The sequence below is a fragment of the Bos taurus genome, chromosome 9 (assembly GCF_002263795.3).
Source record: "Bos taurus isolate L1 Dominette 01449 registration number 42190680 breed Hereford chromosome 9, ARS-UCD2.0, whole genome shotgun sequence".
Lineage (NCBI taxonomy): Eukaryota > Metazoa > Chordata > Mammalia > Artiodactyla > Bovidae > Bos > Bos taurus.
The window spans coordinates 15,322,448-15,335,056 of NC_037336.1; the positions used below are offsets into that span (position 1 = coordinate 15,322,448).

The following is a 12,609-nucleotide window of genomic DNA, read 5'->3' on the forward strand; positions in this document are numbered from 1 at the left end:
CAACAAAGGTGGCACTAGTGGTAAAAACTCACCTGCCCGTGTAGGAGATGCAAGAGTCATGGGTTTGATCCCTGGGTCAGGAAGATCCCCTGGAGAAGAGCATCGCCCCCCACTCCAGTGTTCTTGCCTGGAGAATCCCATGGACAGAGGAGCGTGGTGGGCTACAGCCCATGGGGTCGCAAAGAGTCTCCGACTCTGCCAACCCATGCCTCCACAGGAGACCCTTCAGCACTACCAGGCAGTTTTGGTTCAATCTCCTGTGGGGTCACTGTTCTTTTTCTCTGGATCTTGGTGTGGGCAAGGTTTTGTTTGTGCCCTCCAAGACTGGAGTCTCTGTTTCCTCCAGTCCTGTGAAGTCCTGTAGTCAAATCCCACTGGTCTTCAAGGTCATATTCCCTGGGGATTCCCAGTCCTTTTTCAGATCCCTAGGCTGCGAAGCCCGACGTGGAGTTGAGAACCTTCACGACAGTGGGAGAACTTGTTTGGTATTATTGTTCTCCAGTTTGTACATCACCCACTGGCAGGTGTGGGATTTGATTGTATCATGGTTGCCTCCCTCCTACTGTCTCGCTGCAGCTTCTTCTTGGTCTTTGGATGTGGGGTATCTTTTTTTTGGTGGGTTCCAGCGTTCTCCTGTCAGTGGTTGTTCAGCAGCTAGTTGTTATTTTGGTGTCGTTGCTGTAGGAGTACGTCCTACTCCGTTGTCTTTAACCAGAAGTCAGCATGTGTCTCTTTGAGCCAGAGTTTTGTCTGGATTGCTAGATCATATAGTAGTAGATCATATAGTAGTTGTAGTTTTAGTTTTTTGAGGAACTCCATACTGCTAACAGTGTAGGAGGGTTTTCTTTTCTCCACACCCTCCCCAGCTTTCATTGTTGGTGGACCTTTTAATGATGGCCAGTCTGACTGGTATAGGGTGATACCTCATTGTAGTTTTTTTTTTTTAATTGTAAAGAATATTTTATTTAAAAATTTTTAACTTTAGGAAACTTGATTTGCAACATTTTATTGGTTTCTGCCATACAACAACACAAATCAGCCATAATTGTACACATATCCCTTCCCTCCTGAACCTCCCTCCGCTTTTCCCATGCCACCTCTCTAATCATCACAGAGCAGCAGACTGGGCTCCTGTGTTATATAGCAGCTCCTCGCCAGCCATCTGTTTTACACGTGATAGTGTATGTGTGTCAGTGCTGCTTTTTCCATTTGTCCCACTGTGTCCACAAGTCCATTCTCTTCATCTGCATCTCCATTCCTTCCCTGCAAATAGGTTCATCAGTAGCATTTTTCTAGATTCCATATATCTATGTTAAAATATATTTGTTTTTCTCTTTTTGACTTATTTCACTCTGTATAACAGGCTGTAGGTTCATCTACCTCACTGGAACTGACATTTGTTCTTTTTCAAGGCTGAGTAATATTCTGTTGTATGTATGTATCACATCTTCTTTATCCATTCATGTGTAGATGGACATCTAGGTTGCTTCCATGTCCTGGCAGTTGTAAATAGTGTTGCAGTGAACATTGGGGTGCATATGTCTTTTAGAATTGTAGCTTTCTCAGGGTGTATGCCCAGTGGTGGGATTGCTGGGTCATATGGTAGGTTTATTCCTAGTTTTTTTTTTTTTTTAAAGCACTCTCTATGCTGTTCTTCATAATGGCTGTATCAGTTTACATTCCCACCAGTAGTGTAGAGGGGTTTCCTTTTCTCCACATCCTCTCCAGCATTTATTGCATATTTTTTGATAGTGGTCATTCTGACTGGTGTGAGGTGATACCTCATTGTAGCTTTTGATTTGCACTTCTCTAATAATCTCTAGTAATTAGTGATGTTGAGCATCTTTTCCTGCACCTGTTGGCCATTTGTATGTCTTCTTTGGAGAAATGTCTGTTTTCGTCTTCTGCCTAATTTTTGATTAGGTTGTTTGTTTTGTATGAGCTATTTGTATATTTTGGAAATTAAGCCCTTTTTGGTCACATCATTTGCAAATAATTTCTCCCAGTTCATAGATTGTCTTTGTTTGGCTGATGGTTTCTTTAGCTGTGCAGAAGCTTATTAGTTGGATTAGGTCTCATTGGTTTATTTTTTATTTTTATTTTTTGCTTTTATTTCTGTTGCTTTGGGAGACTGACCTAAGAAAACATTGGTATGATTTATGTCAGAGAATGTTCTGCTTATGTTTTCTTTTAGGAGTTTTATGGTGCCCCATCTTAATCTTGGTGTTTGTTTTGTGTGGTCTTGGATTAATACTCTGTTCACCTTCTCATCCCTAAAAGGTGGTGGGGTGGTGGGATAGGTTTTATCTTAAGTACCTCCCTGGAGTACTTTGAGGGTTTGGAGGCTGTGTCATACATAGCTTAGCAAAAATAACTTTCATAGTCAGCTGCTAAAACTTTCATGAGCCTCTTGTTAGGGATTTGCTGTTTTTTTATACTCATCAAGTTTTAAGTATTTAGCCATTTTATATTTCTGGCTATAACTTGAAATTAGTTAATTTTCACATGAATTATCATAATCTTCATAGTTGTGTTTACCTTAAGATAAAGCTTCATCTTAAAACTTCTAAGTATGTCATTCTTTCTGTTTCTGTCTCTTTCTTTTGGTACCCTATAATCTTGATTGAGGGAGGGGTCAGATTTTAAAATTGTTTTCCTCTGTTGTCTTTTTTTGGGTGCCAAAATTTGTTTTCTTAAAAATTAATAAAATCTTTGAAATCATTTTGTAATAACAATGATACAGAAGTTTCCACATTACAGATATAATCCAGCTGAAAAAGGATATACTAATATATATATAAGCTATTGTAAAATAAGCTTTGGGGGAACATATGAACATTAGGTGTTCAATGTGAATGAACATCTTATATTTCCAGGCAAGGAAATTACTGATTGCTAGCACATTATTTAATTGGGCCTGTGAAATGATTACAGGATTGGGCTTGTTAGGCCATAAATGAGGATTAAGTACAATATTGAAGGCAATATTTTAAATGCCATCTTAGGGTGTAAAGTTGGGAAAGCAGTTTCTTTTTTATCTGATTGGCCAAAATTAGTTTCTCCAGAATTAATTTTCTCAAAGTAATTAGTGAGCCAGTTCATAGTACTGGATTATTTAACATTAGCTCTTTTGGTACTTTGTATATTGGTTCTGGGTTTTTCTTCTGGCATGTGTGTGTGTGTTTAGTTATCTGTTATTTATATATAGTAGTGTATATTTGTCAAGAAGAAAAAGGAACCCTTCTACCTTGTTGGTGGGAATGTAAATTGGTACAGCCACTGTGGAGAACAGTATGGAGCTTCCCTAAAAAACCAAAAACAGAGCTTCCATAAGATCTATCTATCTCACTCCTGAGCATAAACCCAGAGAAAACCACAAAATTCAAAAAGATTCTTGTACCCCAGTGTTCCTTGCAGCACTACCAGCAATAGCCAGAGCATTGTAACAGCCAGAGCAGCGATAGATAGAGCATTGTAACAGCAGTAGCCAGGAAGCAACCTACATGCCCATTGACGCAGAAATGGATAAAGATGTGGTACATACAAACACTGTTTTTCTCTATTATCAATAAACAATTTTCTGTTTCTTTCAGGGCTTGGGCCACTCGTTTCTCCCTTGTTAATTATGTGGTAGAGAAAAATGTGACTTAGACATGATGAGATAGCCATAGTGGACAGATGAGTGTGATTATATGATATGGATTGAAATGATAATAGTTTTTAAAATGTCATTCTCTAAGTAGGGTCTGGCAGGAAAATGATATAAAGACATACTTGAACAAAATGATTTGCAAAGATTTTTTAGAGATTACAGAGATTCCTAAAATATGTTTAAAAGGAAAAAGCTCTTTTGTATACATACAAAAATTTAATTAGTGAGACCAAAAAAAGTTGGAGGAGAAAAAAAATCCCATGTCTTAAGACAGCTGTCTCTGTAAATTATAATACGTCAGTAATCGGTTATGTATTCCAAATAACTCTATATTTTCTGAATTCCATATCTTGTCTGCCTCCTTTTTTTTTTAACTTAGTGCCACATTCTAGTTCTTTAATACTCATTTGTATGGAAACTTCTTTTTAGATCTGATCCAATCCATTTAACACCATACCATTGTTAGCCTTCATAGGAATATAACTAACACCTGGATGCTCTGGCTGGAGCAGCTGCTACGTAACCTTAGGTGTTCTTGGGAACAGCTTTTCCTTCCTCTCCCTGGCTGAGTCCTGACATATCTAGATCTGTTACTAAAACTTGTGACATATGATGTTTTGTAATGTGATTCATTAATCCAGTAAACATGTTTTGAGCCCTTGCCTTGTGCAGTTTCTAAACACTGAGAAAACATGTGAGTAAAACATTATTTCTACCTTTTCAGAGCCGACAGTATAATGGAGGAAACAGATCAGTGTAAATAATTAGCAGAGAATAAAATGAGTGCTAATAGAAGTATGGAGAAAGTGCTGTGGAAGCTCTGAGGATGTGCTTCATCATGCATAGTGTGGGCCAGAGGAGCTTCTTAATGAAGAATAGTTTGAATTTACTAGATAAATAGGGAGGACTTTGCTTGCAAAGAGAATGACATATATATGAGGGTGAGAAAGAAAATACCCTGGAGAAATGCACTTCTTTGAGGTAGAGTGTTTTTGTTTTTGTTTAAATTAAGACTGGAACATCAATACAAACTTCACCTTGCTAAGATATGGGGTTTAGACTTTTTTCCTAAGCTACTGAAATTATTGAAAGATTTTCAGCATTAGGGAGAATGAAATGCCAACCCACTCCAGCATTCTTGCCTGGAAAATCCCATAGACAGAGAAACCTACAGTCTTTGGGGTCACAAAGAGTCAGACATGACTGCGTGACTAACACTTTAAACATTAGAATGATTAGATCATTTGAAAGATCACTTTGGCAGTAGTGGAGAATGATTTGAAGCAAACAAAATTGGAATGAGGGAGATCGATTGAGGCAGGAGTTAAGCATCTGAAATATAGCAGCAGTGGAGTTGGAGAGGAAGGAATGAGTTTAAGACTCTTGACTAGTAGAATTCCCTTGACTGTGAGGAAGGACTCACTGGGACAAGTCAGCGATTACTTAGATTTCTAGCTTCGGTGTCCAGGAAAATACAGGTATTCTGACCGAGCAGATGCCGAGGAGGTGGAACTCTGTGATTGCACCAAGCAACAATAATTGCATGGGTTTCTTAAGACAGTTTTAGAGGATGTTAAAAGATAGGAAAATGGAAATATTTAACATACTTGGGATTATGCAGGTAGAACACTTTTGTTTTAGATTTATTAACTTTTAATGCCTTTTCATTTTATTTTTAATTGGAGGATAATTGCTTTACAATGTTGTGTTGGTTTCTGCCATACAACAACATGAATTAGTCATCAGCGTAGGTTCGTTAACTTTTGATTTAGATACATGTTCAGTTTTCTTTGCTGATGAAGTCAAATTGTAATGAATTTTAAATTGTTCTGTTTGGAATTTGTGAAATCGTTTTACAATTCTAATTATGAATTAATTAGAAATGAAATGATTGACTTTACATTGAAAAATAATGACGAAAATTCTCTTTTGTGTGTCTTGAATTTAAAAAACCATTAAATTGAGAATTATTTTCCTTTATCGAAACAGTTGTGCCCAACATTTGAATTCATATTTTTCTCATTACTGATCTAAGAACAGTAACATAGGAAAAAGAAACGTGTGTGTGATTCAGTGCAGAAGGTGCTCTGTTGCCTTAGTAGCACAGAACAAGCTGAAGAGAATATTGGTACACTTGAAAATGGTACATGGTAGAGCGGGTGGAAAGTGATCCTGGTGAAGGACAGACAAGAGCAACCAGGAGATGGCTACTGGCTGTGGCCTAAAGTTCTATTTTTCTCTATTGTACATATTGAAACATTAGTTTCTTTTAGCTAAAACATCATTTGATAATATGAGTTAGTATTTTTTTCATAGTGAAAAATGAGAAATTTATAAAGTTTAATTTTAGTACTTTCCCCCTATTTTGTTTTTTAGATCGTATAATGAAAAAAACAGAAGAGTCTGAATCACACCTGGAGTCTGAAATTAAAAGGAAAGTTGCACAGAAACGTCACAGTAGTACATATCAGTCTACCCCACCTTCTCTGTCTCCTGCTTCCAAAAAATGTTTAACTGATTTAGAGGTGGGTAGAGAAATCATTCTTTGCTGCTAATCAGTTGGTATTTTTATTAATACTATTTTTAGTACTTATTAAATTCTGGTGATCTTTTCAAATAGGATTGGAAGAGAACTGGAAAAGGTTACTTTGGAAAACTTGTCTGCCTTCATTAGGTCATTTTTCAATTGTCACAAGTCCAGAATATATATCTTTCTGAAAAGACGTATGAACACTTCCCTATACCATACTTCACATAATTGCTCTCGATCAGAATTTTTTTAAAATAAAATTCTCATATAACCAGAGTAGAACTGTCAAAAATGTTTAATTAATATGGATCCAGAATTATCATCTAATGCACAAACTCCACTCACATTTTCTCTAACCATGTCCTTTATGGAAACAGAATCCAGTTCAGGATCATGTTACATTGAGTTGTGGCGATCTTCAGTCTTCTTTAATCTGGAATAATTCCTTAATGTTCCTTCGTCATTCCTAACCTTGATATTTGTAAGAAATACAGGCCACTTATTTTGTACCTCAAGTTGAATTGGTCTGCAGGTTCTTCATCATTTATACATTTTTCAAGATTCCTCAGAGGTGATGCTATGATCTTATTGCATCATATCAGGAAGTATATAATGTTGATTTTGACATTATTGCTGATACTTTTATCTTGTTTAAGATGTACTCTTCTAGATTTTTCCAGGTATTTTAGTAGGTGTTTTTAATAGGTATTTCTGTGTACTCAGTCACTCATTTCATGTCTGACTCTGTGACTCTATGGACTATAACCCGCCAGGCTTCTCAGTCCATGGAATTTTCCAGGCAAGAATACTGGAGCAAGTTGCCATTTCCTACTCTAGGGAATCTTCCCGACCCAGGGATCTAACTTGCATCTCCTGCATTGGCAAGCGGATTCTTTACCACTGAGCCACCTGGGAGGTTTCTAGTATTTCTATACTTACTTGTTAATAAGAGTTTTTGCTTATCCCACATTTACCATAGTTTCTATTTTTATCAGCGTGGAGACATGGATTCTTATTTTTCTCAGAAAGGTTATTCTCCACAAGTGTCGTTGTTTATTTTGATGCTCAAATTGCCCTAGATTTGGCCCATGGAAAGTTCTTCAAGCTGGCTGTTTTCTTTTTGACATATCCCCATCATTATTTGAGTACCTGTCTTCTGGTATAACCAGGTGGTCTAGATTTCTTTGTATTTCTCTGTATCAGCTCTGTAGTCATGCATTTCTCCAAGGAATCATTGTTTGTATAAGTGATTTCGGAAGATATTTGGGCAGTAGTTGTGCTTGTTGCTACTGGGTGTCAAATGTAGGCCCTCTCAGCAGACTGAACTAGGAATATTTGTGTATATACGTGTTAATATTTAGTATATATTAAAATTCATGAGTTTACATTGATAACTCCAATTCTAGTCCAACACCACAGTGTTTATTTTAGCCTTTTGTGCTTTGCATGTTTTTGTAACTCCCTTCTCTGACTGAGAAACCCGTCTTCCATTATCTCCAGTGTATTTGCTCAGTTGGGTTTTCTGTGACCAGTCTTCTGGCACGCAAGCCTGAGATTGGCTTGGGCTATGCTGTCATCACCCACACTGCTTAGCCCTTTGCTGGACCCCTGGAAAGGAGGAAGAAAGAAGAAAGCTTCTTCCCACACACACACCGTCCTTCCTTGCCTAGGCGTGCCAGCTAAAAGCCTCAGCATTTTTTTTTAACATCGAAAATATATTTTGTTTCTTTTTACTCTTTACTTCTGTGCCACTTATTCTTTTTTTAGTGGAGATAAAGAATAGATTGTAGCCATCCTCTATGTAATTTTAAATTTTTGAACAAGATTAGTGGTTTTTCTTTCCATGTATAGTCTGTGAAATTTCACATTACATACTGCTTGTAAGAAAATGAAGTCTTTGGTATTTAATGAGATTATAACAGTGTTCAGAATATTTAACAAAATATGACATTGTCTCAGTGGTGTCTCATGAAAGACATGCTTATTAAGTATACAGGTTATTATTAATGTGTATAGGCTGGCAGATAATATGTGATAATGAGATTTGGATTTATTTTAAAGTGTTCCATTGACCAAAGAAGGGGGAAGTGACACTTTAATTAATCTTTGTTTTCTGAAGGAATTTATATTTAACATAAAACTATTAAGAAAATTTGCTACTTTACTAAAAATAATTGAATAATGTTGAGATTCTAGTCTTTTGATCACCAGGTTGATAAAATTCTTAATCTCTAGTTTTTATCGTGAACAGTGTAATACCATGTTTGGTTAAGCTGATCTGCATTTTGTTCCTAATTGCTGCAAGTAGTTCTAAGATAGGTGTTTCTTAGCCTGTGGATGGCATATGATACTAGCTCATGATATAGTTCTTCTATATTTTAAGATTAAAATTTTTAATAGTAGGGAAGTCTTTTTCTGTTTCAGTATCAATTTTATAAAAGCAAATATGTGAAAGTATTGTTTTTCCATAGGGTTCTTTTTATTGAAATCTACCCTTTATTATAGACACTAAAGTATTGGAGCCAGTCTGAACCCAGCTTGATGATATCCTTGATTCTTAATAAAAGACAGAATTAGCTTACATAGAGCTGACTCCCACTGTGACAAATGAGGGTCTAGTTTTCACATAAATGGATGTGTTTAAAGCCTAGCTAAATGTGGAGATCTATGTTCATCATGAAAATGAGGGGGTTTAGATTTTTTTTTTTTTTAAAGAGATTTAGATATTTCATCACGGGGTAGTAGGTAGGTAGGGACTGCTCCTTTGTATCTAACCAGTTGTTCACATAACTTATATGCATTCAAAATAGCATAATTGAATTCTTTATGTCTTGGCAGAGGGGGAAAAAAAAGTACAATCTACATATGCCGAGCTGATGATGTACCTATTAAGTTTAATTTTGCCCTGGTTGGTTTTCATTCCTTTGTGTTATCTGGGTAACAAATTTCATTCTTTTTTGTTGTCTGGGGTAGACCCTCAAATAGGTAACATGGTATAATAGAACAGCTTTGTCATGGTCAGTTGGGCAAAGTTAGCAATTTCACTGTCAGTTTTTTTCATTCTTTACAGCAAACAGGTAAGTCTAGAGTAGTGGTCTTTATAGGCCGTTTTTGCTTGTGTACATACTTTTGAGTCATAAATTTACATAAAATAAAAATACATAGAACTTAAGCATTCAGTTTGGTGAATTTTGAAATATAATCCTACACATTTAATCATATATAATTACCACATATCTGTTGGTCCTGCAACTACTTGATGTCTTCTGTCACCTAAAAGAATTTTAAATGATTATATTATCCTCTTATGTATTCTTAAGTTGACATTGAGCATTTTTCATCCTGAATTTAAAAGGTCACATAGGATGTAATAGTTGACACAGTGAAAAGGAATTAACCTTTTAAAATAGAATATTTAGATCAGTCTCCTCATATATGGATCTGGGCACATCCAAATTAATAATATACACTTCTTAATAGTATATAATTGATTAAAACCATATATTTTATACAAAGTTTGATGAATAGTTTGATGTAAAAGCAAAATGGTTGGAAGTGCATCTTTTAATTAGAGACAGACTATTTTTTTCAATTATTTTATATGTCCCTGGATGAATATTATGTTACATATTGAAACTGGATGCGGCATCTATTCATGTTTTCCTTCTTACAGATGTAAGTGCTGAAGAAGCTTGTTCACATAAATAGGTACATGAGTATGGAAAGAGCTTTATTACAGTAATATCACCAAATACCTTCAACTCCTTCTACATTATAGGCTTCAAAATCGTATGATACTCTACTGTCAAAAAAACTTCTTTAATGGTATCATAATTGTAAGAGGCCTAGATTGGGCCTTCCTTGAACTATTTTTGTAGCACTGATAATTTAGAAATAAATTATCTTGTAAAAGATTGTCTTAACCAGAACTTAGAATCAATTCATTTTTCCAGCATGTAACATTATCTTTCTGTTTTGTTTGGTGATTTTTATACCCTAGGGCCATATGCCATTTTAATATTTCAAATGGAAGATGGATTTAGGATTCTTTTTTTTTTTTTTAAAGTATGAGAAGAACAGTTGTGGCAGGTGATACTTTGACATAAGCATAATCAGAGCAGTTTTTAGAAGGGTTATATGTGTGACTTGAACATCTAAATATTGATTACCTTAAGATTATTTATGCCCTGTATGCCTTAGAAAATCTTTATGTAGCCCTTGAGGAATATACATAGTCTGATTTGAAGACTGCTGGACTAGATGGTTTCAAAAATTCCTTCCAGCATTGTGATGCTAAATCCCAAGTAACATTCAGGATTTTGTGGTAGCCATAGCGATGGTGATGAGAAATAGGAGAATCATTTTGAGATTATTGTTGTTGTTGTTCCATGATGTTGAAATAAAATGCCAAAGTCTTTTTTTTTTCTTTTCTTTCTTTTGCATTTAAGGTTTCTAAACAGTGTGAATTTTGTCCAAAATGTGGGAAAGAAAAAGAAAATCAGACCAAATGCCAAAGTTGTGGTATTCCTTTTTCTAAGGATTTGCAGAGAAATTGCAGACAAGCTATAACTTTGAATGACTCTGCTGGATTATCATTAAGAACATCAATTCATCAGAATTCTGGAGGACAGAAGTCACAAAACACAATATTACCAGCCAAGAAGTTTTATGGCAACAGTGTGGGAAAGATTCCAATTGATATTATTGTGAGTTGTGATGAGAGTGGACAGAATTATTTACATACTAATGGGAAAGTCATTTTGTCTAGGGCAAAAGTAGCCAAAATCACAAACCTGAAAGAAAGGAAAACAAGCCTGTCAGACCTAAATGATCCAAGTAAGTATTTTACTCTCTTTAGTATTGCTTATATGAGTCTAATATTTTTCACATATATTTTTAATGTGAGCATGAGCATATTTCTGAAGTATAGTTTTAAAAGGCTTTTTGTATTGGTTACATGACATGCTTTTTGGGTAGATTATTAAAACTGCCCATGTAATTGAAAAATAGTAACTGACTTAGACTTTGTCCTTACCCTATCCATTTTAAGTAGTTTTTGAAAAAAAGAGCATAGATCTTGGCCCTAGTCTTAGGTCAGCTGCCAGTTAGAACCAACTTTCTAACTTTGACTCAGTTACTTTAATCTCTCTGATCTGTAAGTGGATATATTTCCTGCCTGATAGTGTTATTGAGGGAGTAAATTTAAAAATAACATGAAGTGCCTAGCATAGCTTAATAAAGCATTTGACAAAAGAAAGGACTCTGAAAATTCACTCCCTTACTACTGTTGTTCCTCCTCTAAATCCTTTTCCTGTCTTTATTCACATGTACATATGTGTATGTATATGAAATGCAGTCCTTTTTGTAATAAATAGCATAAGATTGGAAACAGTCATAGACTGATTAAATAAACTTCAGTGTAGGTAGCTGGAAAGGGGGGGAAACTAACTTAATATTGTATAGAATGATTTTTAAGCTGTTTTATCAAATGAATTAAAGCAAGGTGCAGATCAGAGTTTATAGTATGCTACTCTTTATTTGTGATGGATGCTGCTGCTGCTGCTAAGTCATTTCAGTCGTGTCCGACTTTGTGCAACCCCATAGACGGCAGCCCACTAGGCTCCCCCGTCCCTGGGATTCTCCAGGCAAGAACACTGGAGTGGGTTGCCATTGCCTTCTCCAATGCATGAAAGTGAAAAGCGAAAGTGAAGTCGCTCAGTCGTGTCCGACTCTAGCGACCCCATGGGCTGCAGCCCACCAGGCTCCTCCGTCCATGGGATTTTCCAGGCAAGAGTGCTGGAGTGGGGTGCTATTGCCTTCTCCATTTGTGATGGATAGGAGAATTTATATACCTTGTTGGTGGCTTGAACGCACAGAATTATCTCAAATTAATTTAAATTAAAATAATATTGTGGCTGTACATCCTTAATGTTTAAATAAAACTCCAGAGAAATTCCTAACTGGATTCAGTAATTTTATTAATAATAATATTGCTGTTTTTAAATACATATTGATAAAACAAGCCAGCAATTATATTACTGTCTCCAGAACCCAAGATGTTCAGTATTGGAGAAAATGAATACAAAAGTAAAACCAAAGAAGTAAAAATAACTAACTTTGAATTTGAATTGGAGATAATACTGAAACTTAATCAATATTTTCTATTGAATAGAAAGTATCTCTTAGCTTTACCCATAAAATATGCCTGGAAACAGTAAGCAAACCTTGTATAAAAACAACTTTAGTTCCCATATCCCATATCTGTGTTTCTGAATACCATTTTCCACTAAAAGGAATCAGAGCTCTTCAGAGAAATGGCTGACTCTAGGTCTGGAACACAAATGTAGGAGATAAATCTCAGTCATTGAGTTGTATCAGGAAGCGTGGAAACAGTCACAAACAACTAAGGGTATGTCAGAAGCACATA

At 35.8% G+C, this 12,609-nt stretch overlaps 1 protein-coding gene across 12 annotated transcripts in view; it reads left to right on the forward strand.

Moving 5' to 3' along the window:
• SENP6 (SUMO specific peptidase 6) overlaps nucleotides 1-12,609 on the forward strand; it is a 143,644-nt gene that overhangs the window by 80,284 nt on the left and 50,751 nt on the right. For 11 of the 12 annotated variants that reach the window (XM_005210668.5, XM_005210671.5, XM_005210669.5 and 8 more), the window contains 2 exons: nucleotides 6,029-6,177; nucleotides 10,631-11,018. In XM_005210668.5, coding sequence (XP_005210725.1) covers nucleotides 6,029-6,177; nucleotides 10,631-11,018 — 537 coding nt within the window. The remainder of the gene's footprint in view (nucleotides 1-6,028; nucleotides 6,178-10,630; nucleotides 11,019-12,609) is intronic. The other variant, NM_001192790.4, reaches the window with a different exon arrangement.